We start from the raw sequence: 21,418 nt of genomic DNA on the forward strand, positions 1-21,418 counted from the left end.
GAGATAGTTTCACAATTAACACCACCTGGAACACCACAGCGAAATGGTGTGTCCGAACATCATAACCGTACTTTATTAGATACGGTGCGATCTACGATGTCTCTTACTGATTTACCGCTATCGTTTTGGGGTTATGCTCTAGAGACTGTTGCGTTCACTTTAAATAGGGCACCATAAAAATCTGTTGAGATGACACCTTATAAACTGTGGTTTGGCAAGAAACTGAAGTTGTCATTTCATAAAGTTTGGGGTTGCGATGCTTATGTGAAAAAGCTTCAACCTGATAAGCTCAAACCCAAATCAAAGAAGTGCATCTTCATAGGATACCCAAAGAAACTGTTGGGTACACCTTCTATCACAGATCCGAAGGCAAAATGTTTGTTGCTAAGAATGGATCCTTTCTAGAGAAGGAGTTTCTCTCGAAAGAGTGAGTGGGAGGAAAGTAGAACTTGATGAGGTAACTGTACCTTCTCCCTTATTGGAAAGTACTTCATCACAGAAATCAGTCCCGTGATTCCTACACCAATTAGTGAGGAAGCTAATGATGATGATCTTAAAGCTTTAGATCAAGTTGTACCGAACCTCGTAGGTCTTCCAGAGTAAGATCTGCACCAGAGTGGTACGGTAATCCTGTTCTGGAAGTCATGTTACTAGACCATGATGAACCTACGAACTATGAGGAAGCGATGATGAGCCCAGATTCCGCGAAATGGCTTGAGGCCATGAAATCTGAGATGGGATCCATGTATGAGCACAAAGTGTGGACTTTGGTGGACTTGCCCGATGATCGGCAAGCCATAGAAAATAAATGGATCTTTAAGAAGAAGACCGACGCAGAAGGTAATGTTACTGTTTACAAAGCTCGACTTATTGTGAAAGGTTTTCGACAAATTCAAGGAGTTGACTACGATGAGACTTTCTCACTCGTAGCGATGCTTAAGTCTGTCCAAATCATGTTAGAATTGCTGCATTTTATGATTATGAAATTTGGCAAATGGATGTCAAAACTGCATTCCTGAATGGATTTCTGGAAGAAGAGTTGTATATGATGCAACCAGAAGGTTTTGTCGATCCAAAGGGTGCTAACAAAGTGTGCAAGCTCCAGCAATCCATTTATGGACTGGTGCAAGCCTCTCGGAGTTAGAATAAACATTTTGATAGTGTGATCAAAGCATGCATATGGTTTTATACAGACTTTTAGAGAAGCCTGCATTTACAAGAAAGTGAGTGGGAGCTCTGTAGCATTTCTAATCTTATATGTATATGACATATTGTTGATTGGAAATGATATAGAATTTCCAGATAGCATAAAGGGATACCTGAATAAGAGTTTTTCTATGAAAGACCTTGGAGAAGCTGCTTACATATTGGGCATCAAGATCTATAGAGATAGATCAAGATGCTTAATTGGACTTTCACAAAGCACATACCTTGATAAAGTTCTGAAGAAGTTCAAAATGGATCAGTCAAACAAAGGGTTCTTGCCTGTGTTACAAGGTGTGAAGTTGAGTCAGACTCAAAGCTCGACCACCGCAGAAGATAGAGAGAAAACGAAAGTCATTCCCTATTCTTCAGCCATAGGTTCTATCATGTATGCAATGCTGTGTACCAGACCTGATGTATGTCTTGCTATAAGCATAGCAGGGAGGTACCAAAGTAATCCCGGAGTGGAGCACTGGACATCGGTCAAGAACATCCTGAAATACCCGAAAAGGACTAAGGATATGTTTCTCGTTTATGGAGGTGAAAAAGAGCTTGTCATAAATGGTTACGTCGATGCAAGCTTTGACACTGATCCGGATGACTCTAAGTCACAAACCGGATACGTGTTTTTATTGAATGGAGGAGTTGTCAGTTGGTGTAGTTCCAAGCAGAGCGTCGTGGCGGGATCTACGTGTGAAGTGGAGTACATTGCTGCTTCGGAAGCAGCGAATGAAGGAGTTCATATCCGATCTAGGTGTCATACCTAGTGCATCGCGTCCAATGGAAATCTTTTGTGACAATACTGGTGCAATTATCTTGGCAAAGGAATCCAGATTTCACAAGAGAACCAAGCACATCAAGAGACGCTTCAATTCCATCTATCATCAAGTGTCAGAAGGGGACATAAAGATTTGCAAGATACACACGGATCTGAGTGTTGCAAAATCGTTGACTAAGCCTCTCTCATGAGCAAAACATGATCAACACCAAAGCTCCATGGGTGTTAGAATCATTACTATGTAATCTAGATTGTTGACTCTAGTGCAAGTGGGAGACTGAAGGAAATATGCCCTAGAGGCAATAATAAAGTTATTATTTATTTCCTTAATTCATGATAAATGTTTATTATTCATGCTAGAATTGTATTAACCGGAAACTTAGTACATGTGTGAATACATAGACAAAACATATAGTCCCTAGTATGCCTCTACTTGACTAGCTCGTTAATCAAAGATGGTTATGTTTCCTAACCATAGACATGTGTTGTCATTTGATGAACGGGATCACATCATTAGGAGAATGATGTGATGGACATGACCCGTCCGTTAGCTTAGCATTATGATCGTGTTAGTTTCATTGCTACTCCTTTCTTCATGACTTATACAAGTTCCTCAGACTATGAGAATATGCAACTCCCGAATACCGGAGGAACACTTTGTGTGCTACCAAACGTCACAACGTAAAAGGGCGATTACAAAGGTGCTCTACAGGTGTCTCCGAAGGTGTTTGTTGGGTTGGCATAGATCGAGATTAGGATTTGTCACTTCGTGTTTCGGAGAGGTATCTCTGGGCCCTCTCGGTAATACTCATCACTATAAGCCTTGCAAGCATTGTGACTAATGAGTTAGTTGCGGGATGAAGTATTACAGAACGAGTAAAGAGACTTGCCGGTAACGAGATTGAACTAGGTATTGAGATACCGACGATCGAATCACGGGCAAGTAACATACCGATGACAAAGGGAACAACATATGTTGTTATGCGGTTTAACCGATAAAGATCTTCGTAGAATATGTAGGAACCAATATGAGCATCCAGGTTCCGCTGTTGGTTATTGACCGGAGATGTGTTTCAGTCATGTCTACATAGTTCTCGAACCCGTAGGGTCCGCACGCTTAACGTTCGATGACGATTGGTATTATGAGTTTATGTGTTTTGATGTACCGAAGGTAGTTCGGAGTTCCGGATGTGATCATGGACATGACGAGGAGTCTCGAAATGGTCGAGACATAAAGATTGATATATTGGACGACTATGTTTGGACATCAGAATGGTTCCGGATGAGTTCGGGCATTTACCGGAGTACCAGGGGGTTACCGAAACCCCCCGGGGAGTGTATGGGCCTTATTGTGCCTTAGTGGGAGAGAGGAGGAGGCGGCCAGGTGGAGGGCGCGCCCCCCAAGCCCAATCCAAATTGGGTGCCCCCCTTTCCTTCCCTCTCTCTCCCCCTTCCTTCCTCTCCTACTCCAACTTAGGAAGGGGGAATAACCTACTCCCGCTGGGAGTAGGACTGCCCCCTTGGGCGCGCCATAGAGGGCCGGCCCTCCCCCTCCTCCACTCCTTTATATACGGGGGAGGGGGCCCTTAGACACAAGTTGACAATTGTTTAGCCGTGTGCGGTGTCCCCCCTCCACAGTTACACACCTCGGTCATATCGTCGTAGTGCTTAGGCGAAGCCCTGTGCCGATAACTTCATCATCACCGTCACCACGCCATCGTGCTGATGAAACTCTCCCTCGGCCTCAACTGGATCAAGAGTACGAGGGACGTCCTCGAGCTGAACGTGTGCTGAACGCGGAGGTGCCGTACGTTCGGTGCTTGGATCGGTTGGATCGCGAAGACGTTCGACTACATCAACCGCGTTAACTAAACACTTTCGCTTTCGGTCTACGAGGGTACGTGGACACACTCTCCCCTCACGTTGCTATGCATCACATGGATAGATCTTGCGTGATCGTAGATTTTTTTTTTGAAATTACCGCGTTTCTCAACAGCTACGGGCCGCGGAGTTCCATATTTTCCTCCCCTGGTGAAGCATGGTTAGTCATTCCTAATTGTTAAGCGTACCACATAAAGATATTAAATCAATAATGACTATTAGATTGAAAATTATGGGCCTAATCGTGTTGTGCTGATTGGTTCCTGTGGGTTTGTGGGACTAATTCCGGGATGCACGTAAGAAAGTCCTTGTTTGATTGTTTAATAGTAGTGTAGATGTAGATCACGTACGCATGGCGCTAGGGTCTGGATGTCGAGGGAGCACGACAGGGAGGAGAGGCGCGGTGCGGTGCGGCGCCGTAGGGCCGGGAAGCGTGACAGGATGGGAGGGGCCATCTCCTCCTACCCCATGTCGCTCGGGTCATCTGAGGCGAGATCTTGAGGTTGTGGCACGTCGATGAATACCGGAGGCGGTGGCGGCGGCGGCGGCCTGCGCTCGCATCCAGCAGAGGAGGAGCGGTGGGGGCCGACTGGAGCGGTGGGGGCGGCGGCCTCCTCTCGCGTGCGTCCGAGGAAGATTGATGGCGGCTCATCCGTGTGGTGGTTGCGGCGTCCGCTCACGTCCGTCAACAGCGTAGCCTGGTGCGTTGTGTGCCTACTGCCTAGCAAACAGTTTCTTTTTTTACTGCGTGATTGTAGGGGCTACGGGCCGCGGAGTTCCATATTTTCCTCCCCTGGTGAAGCACGGTCAGTCATTCGTAATTGTTAAGCGTACCCCATAAAGATATTAAATCAATGATCATTGTTAGATTGGAAAATTATGGGCCTAATCGTGTGGTGCTGATTGGTTCCTGTGGGGTCGTGGGACTAATTACAGGGTGCACGTAAAAAATTTCTTGTTTGATTGTTTAATGGTAGTGTAGAAGTGTAGATTTAATAGTAGTGTAGATTAGGACGGCGGTGTCCAGATCAGAATCTGATCCATGTATCCTTCTAATTTATAATACCTAAATAGTTCATCTCCACTAACCTATTTCTCTTAACATGCAAGCTATCCATCTCAGCAACCCAACCACATCAACGTTACATTAGGTGTTTTACATGAAGGACCCACCACAGGTTGACTAGCATACAAAACAGCCACGTCATCCTTCAGTGCTTACACGAGACCCACGACACCATGCAAAAAAAGAGACCCACCACAGGTTGCCCACGTTACACAAACATCGTACATATAGTCTGCCCCTTCGTCTTATTTCATCTTCGTTGGATTGTTCTCCTCTCCAATAATAATAGATCTCATCCGTAGTCAATAAATCTCCTCTGATCCGTCGTCTTCCTGATTCTTCCCCTCCCCTCTTTATCTTGACCACTCTCCATACTACGCTGCCGCTTGCAAAGCCTTCGTAGGCTGTTGCCGCCAGCGGCAAGCATGCTAACACAGGCGGGATCCCTGTGATCGCTGCTAGCAAAGGCTTTAGGGCATGTACAATAGTTCTATCTTAGCAATGCCACGTAGGATAAATGATGAGGTGGATGAGAGAGAAATTATAAAAGAAGGCTTGTCTTCTCTTAATTAAGAGAAGGCAAGAGATAATCTCTTAGCACAATATGTCTCATTATATTTTTAAAAATAACTAGTTATTGATGATAATGCTAAGAAATGACCCATTGTAGACATGTTTTTTTGTCATCTCTAAATTACATGCAAGATTTAAGATAAGACTACCTTATCAACCATTGTACATGCCCCTATTGGTCCAAGCCATGCGCCCCGACGTTGATCTAACACCTGCACGAACCTTGCGCGCCATCATCGGCATCCTCCTATAAGATCTTATCCGTGAAAGGTAAGGGGGGCTCTCTTTCCTTTTATCTCCTCAGATCTGCACATCCGCCAAATGTTGCAGCGGGAGGGATATGAGGAAAAGGTCCACGTCAACGTCCATCAGTCCGACAGTCCGCCATGCTTCGTTCTATTCTCATTACAAGTACGTAAGGCACCCATATTTTACGTGATGCATTGCTCACCCTAAGTTCACATCTGCAGTATCACAATTATGATAAATTGATCTATGCATGCATCGTATCATTATCATCATGTTGCTACTGGTGTTGTAAATCAGCACGTTCTCTTCGATCTGGAGTCGGCCAAGGACTCCGCTCATATTGCATCTTTGATCCGAGTTAGTAAATTCAACAGGTAAAGATTGCTCACTGTCGGTCCAATAATCTGTATCAATTTCGTTCTATATATGGGATTCGGTACCCCCACTGGTGGAAAAAAGGCCTTTGGTCGCGGTTCGCAACTGCCATTAGTCGCGGTTGCGCAACCGCGACCAAATAAGCGCGACTAAAGCCCCCCACCTTTAGTCGCGGCTGCTTAAGAACCGCGACTAACGGCCCGTCCACGTGGGCGCCAGGCGGCCGTCGGGGCGGAGGACCTTTAGTCGCGGTTCTTCTGGCCAACCGCGACTAAAGGCCGCCACAGGTTTAGGGTTTTAGCCCCCCCCCCTAAACCTGTTTTCTGTTTAATTTGTATTGTTTTATTTCTTTTGTGCTTTATTTTAATTTTGAAGGAGTTTCATATATTCTACGGTACTACATACATGCATATGAATGTACAATTTCAAATAAATTTGAAATTAGAACCAAAAAGAATTCAAGAGGAATATACAATATATATTCAATATCATCGGATGACCATATACAATTTTGAACAAGTTTCCATACATGATTTAATGCATATAAAGTTCTACGTCCTCGTAATAGTGTTCTCCTTTAGGATGGAGGACTTCCCTGCTGAACCATCCAGCTAGTTCCTCTTGAAGTGGTCGGAAGCGAGCTTCTGGACTAAGCATCCACCGGAGGTTATTACTCTGAGCATTGGTATCACTCGGAACCCGCTCAGAGGTGTATCTCCGGATCATCTCACAGACATAGTATCCACATAGATTGGTCTCTGGTGGCTGAATATCCCCAGCATTCTTAGCCTTTAACATTTTGAATTCTAGCTCTTTTTTGAATTCACCGACCTTTGTATCTACGAACCGTCTCCAAACCCTACGAGGCAAAGAAAATTAAATGAACAAGAGAGTTATTAATTAGTTACTTGATATTAGGAAATGAACGAAATAGGCCGATCGATATAGAGCGCAAATGAATGAAAATAATTACTTCTGCAGCATTCTTCTCATGCCGCCCCAAAGCTTTGGATCCATATTCACAGAGTCGTGGACGAGACATTCTGAGGTGTTAACTTTAATTACTAGCAGAATCTAGTGGAACCTGCGGACACGATACATGCACAGTACGTCATGCATAACTCATCGATTAGCCGGCCACATACCATGCATGGAGTAAACAAAAGAGAATGTGCTCAAGACAGAAACACTCACTCAAAATGGTAAGGAAATAGAATATCACTTTTGAGTTCTTGCTTTGTAAGAAACTGCCACAGGTCTGCCTCCACGTCGGCGGGGTAACGCTCCAACACATGTCCATTAACGATGTGTGGGTCAATGAACCCAACATCATGGATGTTCCTTACTCTGCATTCCTTAATCTTCATTCTGCATGTATAATAGCGGACACAACAATATAGTTAGGACATATATATAGTGCAGGCAATATGAACGAGATGGGGTAGAAATTAATAAATCACTTACAGAACGTAGCAACTGATGATAGATTTATCGAGCTCGCGCAGATTGAAAAGCTGGAACAATTCACTCTGTTCAATTTGTACATAGTAATGTTTGAAGTGATGCTCATGTCTAACTTCCGCATAAATATATTCTTTGGCGTTTTTATTTTTTATGTAACCCTTGTACCATTTCAGCAGACCTTTCATTTGTGGAGGTAGATCCTTTTCCTGCGCAGGCTCGACGAGAGGCCCATTCTTGACATATGTAATTACTACCTCCTTCACTGGCGCCTCATCAAGGCCTAACAGTTCACGAAGAGTAATACCTAAGTTGGCCGCTTGTTCTCTGGCACTCGTTACAGTCAATCCCTGTGCTGCCGCAGCTTGTATGATCTCGGGGGCATCCGGACAGAAGGCTTCCACTATAAGCGGGGCAATTGATTGTTTACTTTGTTCCCCGAGCTGGGCAACTTGTTTCCCGCTTTTTTTACTTTCGGCCTTCTCCCGCTCTTTGTTCTCCTTGAACATGAGTGCCTGCCTGCGGAGTTCACGTGCATAGTCGTTAGGCAGATTCTTCGCGGCTTGGGACGGTGTGCTCAAAAATGACTTAGCCCACTTCTTTTGCTCATCAGAAAATACTGGCTTGGGCTCGGGCTCTCTTTTCTTCTTGCAGTCCGCCTTCCATTTCTCCAAATCAGCAGCCGCGGCCGCGTCGACTTCCTCGGCACTACGTTCCCAAGGCCTTGTGGGGAGAGGCTTCAGTGATGGCTCCGGTACCTTTGTGGTCTTAGGTACATAAGGGTCCGGGTTAATAATCCAGGACTGCTTCTGCTTCTTTGCCGGAGGTGGATTGGGGGGCGGCGTCTGATCACCCGCCGGACGAGGACTGGGGGGCGGCGGCTGATCACCCGCCGGACGTTGTGGACTGGGGGGCGGCGTCGGCTGACGTGACGGAGGTGTAGGTGAACCGCCACCACCACCACCACCACCACCACCGCCACCGCCACCACCACCACCGTAGGGGGGTGGACTTGTTATCCTTGGCGCCTCACCTGGAAACTTGATAAACTTCTTTTGCCATAGAATGAAATGGCGCTTGACATCTCCAAGTCTTTTCTCCCCTTCAGGTGTAGCAATGTCAATCTCCAGGTCCTCAAACCCTTGGACTATGTCCTCCACCGTGACACGAGCATAGCCATCTTGAATGGGGTTGTTGTGGTGGAGTGCTCCAGGTAAACATGGTAAAGCACTGCCGATGGCTACCTTCATGGACATGTTCCCGATAGGATAATACAGATGACATTCTTTCATCTCCTTTATATCGTCCACGGGGTAGCGAGGAGGCTCCGGTGAAGTAATTTCGACCACCAGAGGCTCCGGTGCAGTAATTTCGACCACCAGAGGCTCCGGTGCAGTAATTTCGATCGTCGGTGCATCTGCACCAGCCGGTGGGGCCTCCGTGGAAGCCACGCTGCTTCTCTGCTGCTGGCTTCCGAGATCCGCTGGATGATCTTCATGCTGCACCCGAGCTGCATCTCTTTCGGCTACTAGTACACTCATGGTTTTCTTCATCACATCCATTTCCGATGCCAACCGCGCCACAACATCTGCTTCCCGATCCATCTTTCTCTTACGGCTTCTGTAACCGTACGGGTCATCGTTCTGGGGGAACCCTATTTTCCAAGGAATGTGCCCCATGCCTCGTACACGTCCTCCGTGTTCAGGATTCCCGAGGGCTTTTGTCATCGCGTCGTTCTCTCTGTTGAACTTGATCTTCCCCTGTTGAGCATCCCTCATTGCGTTAATAAGGGCTTGGGTGGGTTTAATTAATTTGCCCCGGTAAACACACTCCCCTGTCTCCGGGTTCAGCGTTCCCCCATGCCCGTACCACCAGCTTTTGGCCCTTGGGTCCCATCCCTCCGTACCTGGACGGATTCCTCGCGCCCTCAGCTCGTTCTCCATCTTCTCCAACCTAGGCACCCAAATGCGATACCCTCCTGGCCCCATAACATGATTGTACTCCTTCTTAGCCGCATTTTCCTTATTTTTTTTTCGATATTTGAATGAACTGCTCCGATTTCTTTTGCTTCACAAATTCTGGCCAATCATGTTTCAGTTTCTCATATTGTCCTTTGAAATCCGGAGTCTTGTTCTGCTTGACAAAGTCATGGGCTAGATTTTGCTTGAATTTCCGGAATGCGTCGGCCATCTTATGAAGAGCGAACTGTTTGACTAGCCTCCTCCTCTCCTTGTTTTCCTCAATCTTGTTACCCTCCTCATCGAATTTGTTGTATTCCGGAGGTAGAACGAAATGTTCCATAAGCTTCTTGAAGCAATCTTTTTTTGTTCTCTTATCGACAAAAGTGAAACCATCAATTCGTGCCTTCTTTGGCTCATTCCACTCCTGGACGGTGATCGAGACGTTGTCTCTAACAATGGCTCCGCATTGGCTGACAAACTTGGTGGCGTTCAAAAAAGATGACCTTCTCTTCTTTGGTCAGAGCGTAGCTGGCACGACCTTGAAACCATTCCGGATGCCGGTCATCAGGGTCTTTCAAACGTTGCTGGTCCTGCCGTGCTTCCTTTGTATCATTTGTCTTCCCATACACGCCCAAGAAGCTTAGGAGGTTCACGCAAATATTCTTCGTAACGTGCATCACGTCGATTGCAGAGCGGACATCTAGGACTTTCCAATATTCTAGCTCCCAGAATATAGATTTCTTCTTCCACATGGCTGCGTGCCCGTCAGCTCCCTTCGGAACTGATTGTCCGCCAGGACCCTTTCCAAAGATGACTTTCAAATCCTTGACCATATCAAATACCTCAGCACCAGTGCGTTCCGCATGCTTCGGCCGGTGATCTGCCTTGCCGTTGTAATGCTTGCCTTTCTTTCTTACTGGATGAATTTTCGGAAGAAATCGACGATGCCCAAGGTACACGTTCTTCTTACAATTTGGCAAATGTACACTTTCAGTCTCATGTAAGCAGTGCGTGCATGCATTGTATCCCTTATTTGACAGTCCCGAAAGGTTACTAAGAGCAGGCCAATCGTTGATGGTTACGAAAAGCAACGCTCGTAGGTCAAATTCCTCTTGTTTGTGCTCATCCCACACACGGACACCACCCCATAGCTGTAAAAGTTCATCAACTAATGGCCTTAGGTACACATCGATGTCGTTGCCGGGTTGCTTCGGACCTTGGATGAGCACTGGCATCATAATGAACTTCCGCTTCATGCACAACCAAGGAGGAAGGTTGTAGATGCATAGAGTCACGGGCCAGGTGCTATGGCTGGAGCTCTGCTCGCCAAAAGGATTCATGCCATCCGTACTTAGAGCAAATCTTATGTTCCTTGCGTCAGCTGCAAAATCTTTGAACCATCTGTCGATCTTTCTCCATTGCGTTCCATCTGCGGTGTGTCTCAACTCCCCATCCGACTTACGGTCCTCTTTGTGCCATCGCAACAACTTGGCATGCTCTTTGTTCCTGAACAGACGTTTCAACCGTGGTATTATAGGAGCATACCACATCACCTTGGCGGGAACCCTCTTCCTGGGTTTCTGGCCCTCAACATCGTCACCAGGGTCATCGCCTCTGATCTTATAACGCAATGCAGTGCATACCGGGCATTCATTCAAATTCTCGTATTCACCGCGGTAGAGGATGCAGTCGTTGATGCATGCATGTATCTTCAGAACCTCTAAACCTAGAGGGCAGACAACCTTCTTTGCTTCGTACGTACTGGCGGGCAACTCGTTATCCTTTGGAAACATATTCTTCAACATTTTCAGCAAGTTTTCAAATGCCGAGTCAGCTACACCTGCCTCTGCCTTCCATTTCAGCAAATCCAGTGCGCAGCCCAGCTTTTTCAGACCATCATCGCATCCGGGGTACAGCGCCTTTCTGTGATCCTCTAACATGCGATCCAAATTCTCCCTCTCCTTTTCAGTTTCGCAGCGTCTCCGTGCATCAGCAATGGTCCGACCAAGATCATCAACGGGATCATCACGTGCCTCTTCTTCACCTTCCCCTTCACCTTCAGCATCCTCCATGAAAGTATCACCGAAATGAGCAAGATAGCTTTCATCGATGAAATCATCCCCTTCTTCATCTTCTTCCATTATAACCCCTCTTTCTCCATGCTTGGTCCAACAATTATAGCTTGGCATGAAACCGTGCCGAAGCAGATGCATGTGAACATCTCTTGAGGAAGAGTAACCCTTCTGATTCTTACAGATAACACATGGACAGATAACAAAACCCCCCTGCTTGTTAGCATTAGCCACTACGAGGAAATCTTTCAAACCCGTAGTGAACTCGCCGGAGAGTCGGTTACCGTACATCCATTGCCGATTCATCTGCATTATTATAATATAAAATATATAATTAACCATCATGCATTTGTTAAACTAACTAGCTACAAACAATATAAATTAAACAATGAACTGCACACATGCATATTTTATCAATGACACATCAAAGGTTCATCAAGTTGCTAACCGCGATCGAGGAGTGTGGCTCCAACACTTCATGTCATGTTTGTTTCATGCTCTTGGGGCATTTCATCAAACACCTTATGTGCATAAGAGGAACCAAAAGCAAACCTACACCCACTTGTGAAGAGAATGGCTCCAAATGGCTAAGTGTTGGCTGTTGGATGGGTATATATAGGGGAGGGGCTTTAGTTGCGGTTGGCCTGGCAAACCGTGACTAAAGGTGCCCGAAGGCCTTTAGTCGCGGTTGTCCTGGCCAACCGCGACTAAAGACCCTCACGTGCGCCAGCTGGCCACCGAGCGCCCTGGGCCCAGGCCTTTGGTCGCGGTTCACCTCCAGAACCGCGACTAAAGGTCCCATTAGTCGCGGTTCCTACAGCTTCGCGACTTATGGGGCTGGACGGAAGCCTGTTTTTCCACCAGTGCCCCTCTATCGTTTGGCAATGCAGAACTGATGATTCAGGAGCTAATGTTGGATACTGTATTTGTCAAACCTTTGGATTTGTGTGCATCTGTGCAGGTTTGTTCCACCCTGGAAGCATCTGCTCTCGCGTTGTGTTTTCTCTGTTTCTCTATCCAGATAAGATTGTGTGCTATAATCCTTATCTTTTCATATCTACCCGAGCATGCATTCATTTTATCTACTACAGTGCTTAATTATATCTATAGTATGTTGTACCGACTCATTTCTTGGTTTTGTTTGCATTCATTTATCTATTACAATGCTTAATTATATATGTAGTTATGCTGTACCGAGTCATTTCTTAGTTCTGTTTGCAGAAGTTCTGAAGTATCCATAGGAGCTCCTCGCAGCGATGATTTGTTATATTAAAGGTAGGGAGAAAATAGTGTTACAGAAGAGTTAACAAGTGCAGCGCATAACTGTAGTAACACCAGTCAGCACTACTCACGGGAATACTCTTGCTAACGCGCTACTGCTGCAATCCCCTACTAACGACAGAACTCCCTAATCCCATCGGTTGTTATGGAGGCCAGGTAGTTCAAAAGGTTAGTTAAAGACTAATTTATTGATTGTCAACCTTCGCATTTTCTTAAGTTACTCGAGAGACTATCTTCCCTTGGTTAACTGTATAAATTTGACTTTGAATGCCCCCAAATTAATTGATTATATTATGCTGTTTTTTTGCGAGGGATTATATTATGTTGTTAAGAGTTAAAGTAGCATCACCTGCTCTTCAGATCTCATACTCATTATATTATACAGAAACTACACGCGCAATTTGTTGCCTGTGTTTCACATCTTGCATATTATGTTCATTCTTTTTTAGCTAGGGTATATGCAATGCTCTGACTAAACATATAGGTCTACCCTTTCATTGAAATCCAGTTTATGCACAGCGATGTAAATGCCCAACACAAATTTGAGGCCCTAATCTGCATCTAAAGTATATTATCCTTCGGAAAAAATACATTACATTGTCTTTTTTTTGCAGAACAAATTAAATTCTATTGTCTCTTACACTTAAAAAACACTACTGTACATATTTGAAGGATTACTTCGGAACGAATTCGTCATTATCCTTCATGTTTTGTTCACATATAGCATTTATCTCATGTTCTATTTGCATCGTTTTTCTGTAATAATAATTGTGCTCATGCACTGATCCTTCATGTTTGTGCATTTGTTATGTTGAGCTTCTCTTTATTATTATCTTACCGTCCAGAGTTGGCGCACCTTCAAAGTAGAATAATCTCATTTACATAATTGAAGGTAAATGCTATAAGTAACACTTTGCTTCCATGCTTCCTTTGTAATACATTAATTATATTAATACAAGAAAGTTGGATAAGTAACACTTTGGATTTTTCCTTCAAGCTATCTACGTATAATAATGGAATCTTGCACTATACTTTTCAAGGTGTCAGGTGGTTGCTCACTACTTGCTCTAACTTTAACCTCTACTGCATTTTATATTGAACCTTTTGACGCATACATCTTGACATTACAAACAAAATTCAAAGTATGAAAAAATTTCAAACAAAATTTGACGCATACATCTTGACATTACATGTGTACAGGTCGGTTAGCTACTAGACTATCCCACCCGGCCCCTTGTACCGGGAGCAACTAATTGACGAGCCCTCCTTCGGGAGTCTCGCAACGATCACGCCACTTGGCGCGCTCTCAGTCATTCGCCACGTGTCGCGTTTCGGGCGCTCCCTTCGGATTTTGTTTATTTTTTATTTTTCCGCACCCGTTTCCGGCTTTTTAAACGGTTTTTTTGATGTTCTGGTTTTCCACCGGTCTTCCCTAGCTTTTCGACCAAATTTTTTTTCAAAAAAATATTTTTTTTGCGCAAAAAAACTCACTTTTTTCGCGAGAGTCACGGTTGTGCTTTCGCGAGAGGCACGACCGTGCCTCTTGGAAACGGAAAAAACATGTTTTTTGTTTTTTTTTTCTTTCGCGAGAGGCACGGTTTTGCTTCCGCGAGAGGCACGGTTGTGCTTCCGCGAGAGTCACGGCCGTGCCTCGGAAACGAAAAAAATATGTTTTTTGTTTTTTTTCTTTCGCAAAAGGCACGGGCGTGCCTCTTTCAGAAAGGAAAAAAACGTGTTTTCTGTTTTTTTTCTTTCGCGAGAGGCACGGTTTTGCTTCCGTGAGAGACACGGTTGTGATTTCGTCAGAGGCACGGACGTGCCTCTTTCGGAAAGGAAAAAAAATCCGTGTTCCCGGTTCGATTTTTCCGTCCGGTTTTTTCATGAAAAAGAAGTTCGTCAAAACCTATCAACATGGGATATAGTTTTGAAGATCTCGACGCGAGGAATCCAACTACGAAAGCGGTTTGAGATTTGGACGCACGATTTAAAAGATAAAACGTTTTGAATAAATGGATCTACGAAAAAAGGGAAAACTCTCAAGTTGCGACAAGTGGCGCACAACGCGCCACTTGTCGCAACCTGGAAAAGTTGGAGTGACCATCGCAAGGAGTACTCCTTAAGGCTGGTCATAGTGGGAAGTATCATATACTAGTATCATGCATATGATACTAGTGTATGATACTACCTTTATAGTGCATAGTATCATAAACTAGTACTCCCTCCGTCCGGAAATATTTGTCATCAAAATGGTAAAAGAAAATGTATCTAGACGTATTTTAGTTCTAGATACGTCTTTTTTTATCCATTTCGATGACAAGTATTTTCGGACGGAGAGAGTATTATATATGGTCTTATTTATTGTCATGCATAACATTTATTATGTTACAGTATCTACCTATGTTATTATGACCATTTCTCTTTTTTTTAAATGTCTGCCACATAAGCATGTTTACGAGTCCCAAGTGCATGATACTAGTTATGTTATCCCACTATGGCTAGCCTAACTAGTGATTTTGTCTTGTACCAAGAGATCAAAAGAAATAAAAAAGCCCACGAGCGACACGCCCCTGTAGCTATCACGAAAGTCTTCCCGATCTGTTTCTTAGTTGGTCAAGTTGACGCGATCGAGTGTTTCCGTGGAGATCGATCCGATTAGAGCCGTTGACGTGCGTACGTCTAAAGCTAAGACGTACACGTACCGCAAGCTAGCCAAGAATCAATCAAGATATCATGCAAATCTCTTCGTATCGTAACTTAATAGGTAATTAATTGATGGGAACTGGTCAGCCCTAGAAGGGTCTGAAGATACGCACCGACGCTTGGTTGACAATTGAGATTCCATCTCCTGACAGATAGATTAATTAATTCTTCTCTTGATATGACCGCATGTAATTTAAGAACGACACCTGTGTGTTTGCTTGTTAGACTCGTCACAGTAAAAAAGTAACTTTAACTAATAACATCCATACATTACTAGACACTTATCCCAAAACTGCTTAGCAACAGTTGGACAAATGAGTAATGTTGGGATGAACTAAAAAAGTTTGGGTAGCTCAGAAACGGGAGAGAGGATATGCGGGTAATGGCAGGCAAGAGACGAAGTGGGGAGAGCAGGTCAAGCGGCCGCCCCACATAAAATTTTGGGCATCAAATGGTAAAATAGCCATCACCTCCTCGATCGGCTCATGCACGGGAAAAAATTCATTAAAGATGGGGACGGAAAAAGTTTTTCCATCAAGTTTTAAGTTGAGGTCATCGAGTGTCGGAGCATCTATGCGGAGCTTTTCTGTGGGATGCCCTATCAAAAGATCGAAGTCGTGGAACTCGAAAACGTGAAAGTCTAGGAAGGCATCAACATCTTCATGCATTATGCATACACCGTGTAGAATTCCAAACCCTTCAAGGATGAGTCCGGATGGACTTTTAAAGGATTTATCGGTTGGGGCCAGAGATCTTTGCCTAGAATGGCTAGCGAAAGAAGTTGAGATGAAGTTAGCTCCTACCGTGGGATTGTACAAGGGGAAAGTAGTGGTTGAATCTCAGCTCGGTGCATCCATGCTGCACCCATGTAAGAAAACATAGCAAAACATTTCAGAAAATTCTAAAACTTTATAAGAATGATCATGAACAAATGTTATGGGCGCTTGTAAAGTTTGATGGTCAAATAACATACGAGAAGCTCTGTACAAAAAAGATAAAATTACAAAGGGGCAGCATCTTTTGCAGGAGCTCTACCAAACGAGGAAACCAAAACAGCCCAGCCTGTTTTCCAAAAATGGTTCACCGGAGGTAGGCGTAGGCAATAGCATGCACAGGGGATATGGAGCTTTACTGCAATGGGGGTGAAGTGGATTTGTATAGGTCAGATTAGACACAAAACATATACTCCCTCCGTCAATAAGTACAAAGTTGAGACACTTATTTTGGGACGGAGGGAGTATTAAACTCTTCATACTATTATATTCTAATAACTTTGCGGAATTGGTCTCTACCTCCACCGTTTCCCTTTTTCGTGTACGGAACTTATTGGCCAGTTGTGTAACCATTTCTTCAACTATGACAGATGATGCTTAAACTATATATACAGTTGCCGCCTTCTATATATAGCACGCATCTCCCGCTCACAGCCATAGTTGCCACTCCTGCATCAATCATGGCAAGGACACCGAGGACAACAATTTTACACCTTGTCCTAACCCTCTGCATCCTCTCGGCCCAAAACACGCCCTCTTTAGCTTCCAGTGCAATCGATGAATTCCTTGGCTGCCTCGCCGCGGACATCCCGTCTCGCCTCATCCAGACCCCGGCAACCCCGTCCTACTCTGCCCTCCTGCTGTCCACCGCCTGGAACCTCCGCTACATCCTGCCGGACACCTCGAAGCCTATAGGGATCATCGCGGCCACCGAGCACGCCCACGTGCAGACCACCGTGCGCTGCGGCCGCCGCCACGGCGTCCGCATCCGCGTGCGCAGCGGCGGCCACGACTATGAGGGCCTCTCCTACGCCTCCATCCACCTCCACAACGAGCCCTTCGCGGTGCTCGAACTCGCCGCTCTCCGGGCGATCCACGTCGACCCGGCGCGTGCTGAGGCGTGGGTCGAGTCCGGCGCCACCATCGGCGAGCTCTACTACGCCGTTGGCGCCGCCAGCCGCTCGCTCGGGTTCCCGGCCGGCTCGTGCCCCACCATGGGCGTCGGAGGCCACCTCAGCGGCGGCGGGTTCGGCTCGCTGGCACGCAAGTACGGCCTCTCCGCCGACAATGTCCTCGACGCCGTCGTCGTGGACGCCAACGGAAGGCTGATGAACAGGAGCACCATGGGGGAGGACCTCTTCTGGGCTATCTGTGGCGGAGGCGGCGAGAGCTTCGGCATCGTGCTGTCGTGGAAGGTGCGGCTAGTCGCCGTGCCGGAGACCGTCACGGTGTTCAGCATCATCCGGTCAAGGAACCAATCTGCCATCGAACTGATTACCAAATGGCAAGAGATCGCGCCGGTTTTACCTCAAAACCTCTACCTCCGCGTGCTCGTGCTGAACCAGAAGGCTACTTTCCAGGCGTTGTTTCTTGGCCGGTGCGGCTGCCTCCATGGGCTCATGCAAGATCGCTTCCCTGAGCTTGGAATGACGAAGCAAAACTGCCAGGAGGTGAGCTGGGTCCAGTCCACGGCCTTCTTCGGCTTCTCCACGACGTCCATACCAACGGAACAGCTCCTCAACAGGAGCAGCAATCCGCACTACTATCTCAAGGCGAAGTCCGACCACGTGCAAGAACCCATTCCAAGGGACGTGTGGGAGAGCATATGGACGGCGTGGCTCGAGAAGCCCGAGGCCGCGCTGCTCATGCTGGACCCTTACGGCGGCTTGATGAGCAGCATCTCGCCATCGGAAACACCGTTCCCGCACCGGCAGGGGAACCTTTACCAGCTCCAGTACTACTCGTTCTGGTACGAGAACGGGACGGCAGCAGCGGAGAAGCGAATGAGCTGGGTCAGGGGACTCTACAAGGAGATGGAGCCTTACGTGTCCAAGAACCCAAGGGCTGTGTATGTCAACTACAGGGACCTCGACCTCGGGACGAATGAGTTGGACGGTAACGTGACGAGCTATGAGAAGGCTAGAGTCTGGGGAGAGAAGTATTTCAAAGGAAATTTTAAGAGGTTGGCAGCTGTGAAGACCATGGTGGATCCCGATGATTTCTTCAAGAATGAGCAGAGCATCCCTCCTCTTCCCGCTGCCAAAATATAGATTCCATTTGATCTGGTATGGGCGCTTTCATTTCTTTGGAGTGTGCACTGCTCGTGATTGCCTTTGCATGTCTTAGCGGTTTCGTCTTTGAGACTCTTGTTAATTTTGGTCTCTATGGCTAAAATCGTGCTGTCTTGGTTATGTGACGTGTTTTTAATCATGGGTGGAATAAAAAGAAACATGTATCGTGTCAAGTTTATGAAAACTAATACTCCCTCTGTTCACTTTTATAAGTCCTTGAAGACATTTCAGACAACATGCAAAGCAGCCTATTTTCAGTTGTCTGAAATGACTTATAAAAGTGAACGGAGGGAGTAAATAAAATGGAATGATATTGTCCCTTTGTCAAATCTGTGACTGAGCTCTTCGCTGTGATAGGTGTGTCCTTGCACGAAAGACACTACACGGACACGCAATCAAATGTGCATGCTAGAGCATCTACACCACGACTTGACAAATCTGCCTCCCTATAGTTTAGTAGGGTATGAGTTGACCCCGACACGATAAGCATCCCTCATTCCACTCGAGTACCCATAGGGATAGTAAATATGACTCTAGTTGAGACAACAATTACATCGTCGCGTTTAGCGATTTTAAAATATGTCCTTTTCTCTCAAAGAGAATGGAAGCATTTCACTTCCCTGAATATAGAGTTCGTGGTGCATATGTCCACAAGGCACATATCATCTTTCACCAGATTGACCCCCGTAGAAATCCATATACAAACTTGAAGATTCTCAATATGAGAATCGCTGTCAGATATATAGAATACATACAAATGTGGTGTACCAAAGTGCTGATACAATATATTGTAATATACAATATAACATGACAACAATAATTATGTTCTTATTAGAACATCAGAAATGTACATAAATTATATTGACCACTCAGGAGATTGAGAGACTAGACAAAGTCTTCAACCATGTTAGTTGAGTCGGGTTGATGGTTGAAGTGGGCTTCAAAACCTTTGTCCTTGAGGTCCTTTGTGTCTCAGGGATTGCTGATGCATAAGAGCCAAATGCTCAGATCTGGTTTGATATAATACCTTACGATGTATAAGGCAACATATTTTTTTCTGTTAGCGATGTGCCTCCGACTAGAGGTGAATCCACGGGTCTTGGATTGCACACATTATCTCATGAGACACAAGAGCGATCATGATCTCCATGGCCCAGGTGGGGCAGTGGTGGCCATTAAGAGCGTATGCCTCAAATTTTGTAGCCATCGATTACCTTAATTTACGGTCACTAAATTAAAAACCATCATGGTTAGTGTTGTAATAGAATTGCAAATATTTGATATTCAAGTGAATAACTTGAAAAATTCTCAACCTCAATTGTGCGAACATAACACATTGAAGATCACAAAGATCTCACAATAATAGGCTGCATAATCTGACAATGTGAGTAGATGCGCATGTTTCTATTACCTTGTGTATGTTAGCAATTTAAAAATAAAGAAATACACGCTGGAGGTAATCGCTTGTCGAGATTGACACAACGTAGACCTCACAGTAATAGTTGATAGTCTGTAAATGAGCACTAGATCCAACTCATTACCTTGTGATTCCAAATACAATGAGGGAAATATAACTCAAAAAATTGCAAGTTTGATATACGAGATAAATTAATCTCAACCGCAAAAACATGTTCTTGAGAATTTGATGTGGTAAACACATGGAACATGTCAAGTAACAACATACACACATTTCTGGGGTTTTGAAGCTCAACAGAAAATGGATTAAATGCATAGCACTAGTAGTTGGACCATGTTGACAGGAATTAATCGCAAGACTTATACACACGAGCCTACTATGGAAATAGATAAAGCCGCAAGGGCTAAAGTGTATAACTCGCGAAAAGATAAGGCTCCATGGCCTTTCCATGCGAGGTTAAAAAAAGAGACCAACCCCTGTTGGCATTTTTTATAAAAGAAAACTCCGTGAGCATCAAACGCTCAAGCCGGGACTTAAACCCTGGTGGGCTGGCTGCGAACTCCCGCGCCTTGTTAACTGAGCTACGCTCAGTTCTCTCCCATGTGAGGTTACGAAACGAAGGATTCGTCTTGGCTCACGCCGCCGTCTACGGACGTTGCCGCATTGTTGGCCTTACTGCATGCCGGCCATGAGCGGTTGTGGACATCGTAGGTTGTCACATCCATCCGTCGCTAGGGTCCGCGGATGCGTAGGGAGCCTCTAGGCCGAGCTCCGGAGGCCTGGTCGAGGCCGTCACGTGTTGTGTTGCGCCGGAGCGATGGCCACGAATGAGCACCAGAGGGCGCCACCTCCGGGCCCAGCATCAAGTCCGGACTACGCATCGCAGCTGGTAGCGCCGCATCCCCGGCAACCGCTTTGGACGCCTAGGAACACCGCGTAGGGCGAGCCCGACTTTAGGACCGTGGTTGCGAGCTCTGCTTGCCATCTCCGATGGCTGCCGCCACGCGAAGGTCGGGTGGAGAGAAGCGTGCCCCACACACGCTGGAGGGCGTCGCCGCCGATGAACGGCCGAGAGTCGTCATCTCCAGTGCTGCCACACCGAAAGACTTTGCGGCTCGCCGTTGTTGGCCGCCTCTGTTCACTAGGGTTCAGAGCCATGCCGGCAATCACCGAGATCTTGTTCTGTCAAAACATTGAACTAGTAAGACATCAAAAGATTTTTTTTATAGACCATGAAAAACACTCAAATGCCAAAACGAACAGGTCCGGTTAAATTCCACTAAAGTAAAATTAAAAAACGAGTGACCCTAATCACGATGGCCAAATTCTCCTTATTT

General features: G+C 45.8%; 1 protein-coding gene across 1 annotated transcript; it reads left to right on the plus strand.

Moving 5' to 3' along the window:
* The first annotated feature begins 17,026 nt into the window (after positions 1 to 17,026).
* Positions 17,027 to 18,993, plus strand: LOC119362787 (berberine bridge enzyme-like 27). Its single transcript, XM_037628050.1, has one exon. It carries the CDS (start codon positions 17,054 to 17,056, stop codon positions 18,641 to 18,643), a length of 1,590 nt encoding a protein of 529 aa, XP_037483947.1. The 5' UTR covers positions 17,027 to 17,053; the 3' UTR covers positions 18,644 to 18,993.
* Positions 18,994 to 21,418: the final 2,425 nt, after the last annotated feature.

Source organism: Triticum dicoccoides, chromosome 2B, assembly GCF_002162155.2.
Source record: "Triticum dicoccoides isolate Atlit2015 ecotype Zavitan chromosome 2B, WEW_v2.0, whole genome shotgun sequence".
In the NCBI taxonomy this organism is placed as follows: domain Eukaryota; kingdom Viridiplantae; phylum Streptophyta; class Magnoliopsida; order Poales; family Poaceae; genus Triticum; species Triticum dicoccoides.

Bases quoted from the DNA above. Each gene is read 5' to 3' on its own strand.
- LOC119362787 (XM_037628050.1), top strand. From the start codon at position 17,054: ATGGCAAGGACACCGAGGACAACAATTTTACACCTTGTCCTAACCCTC.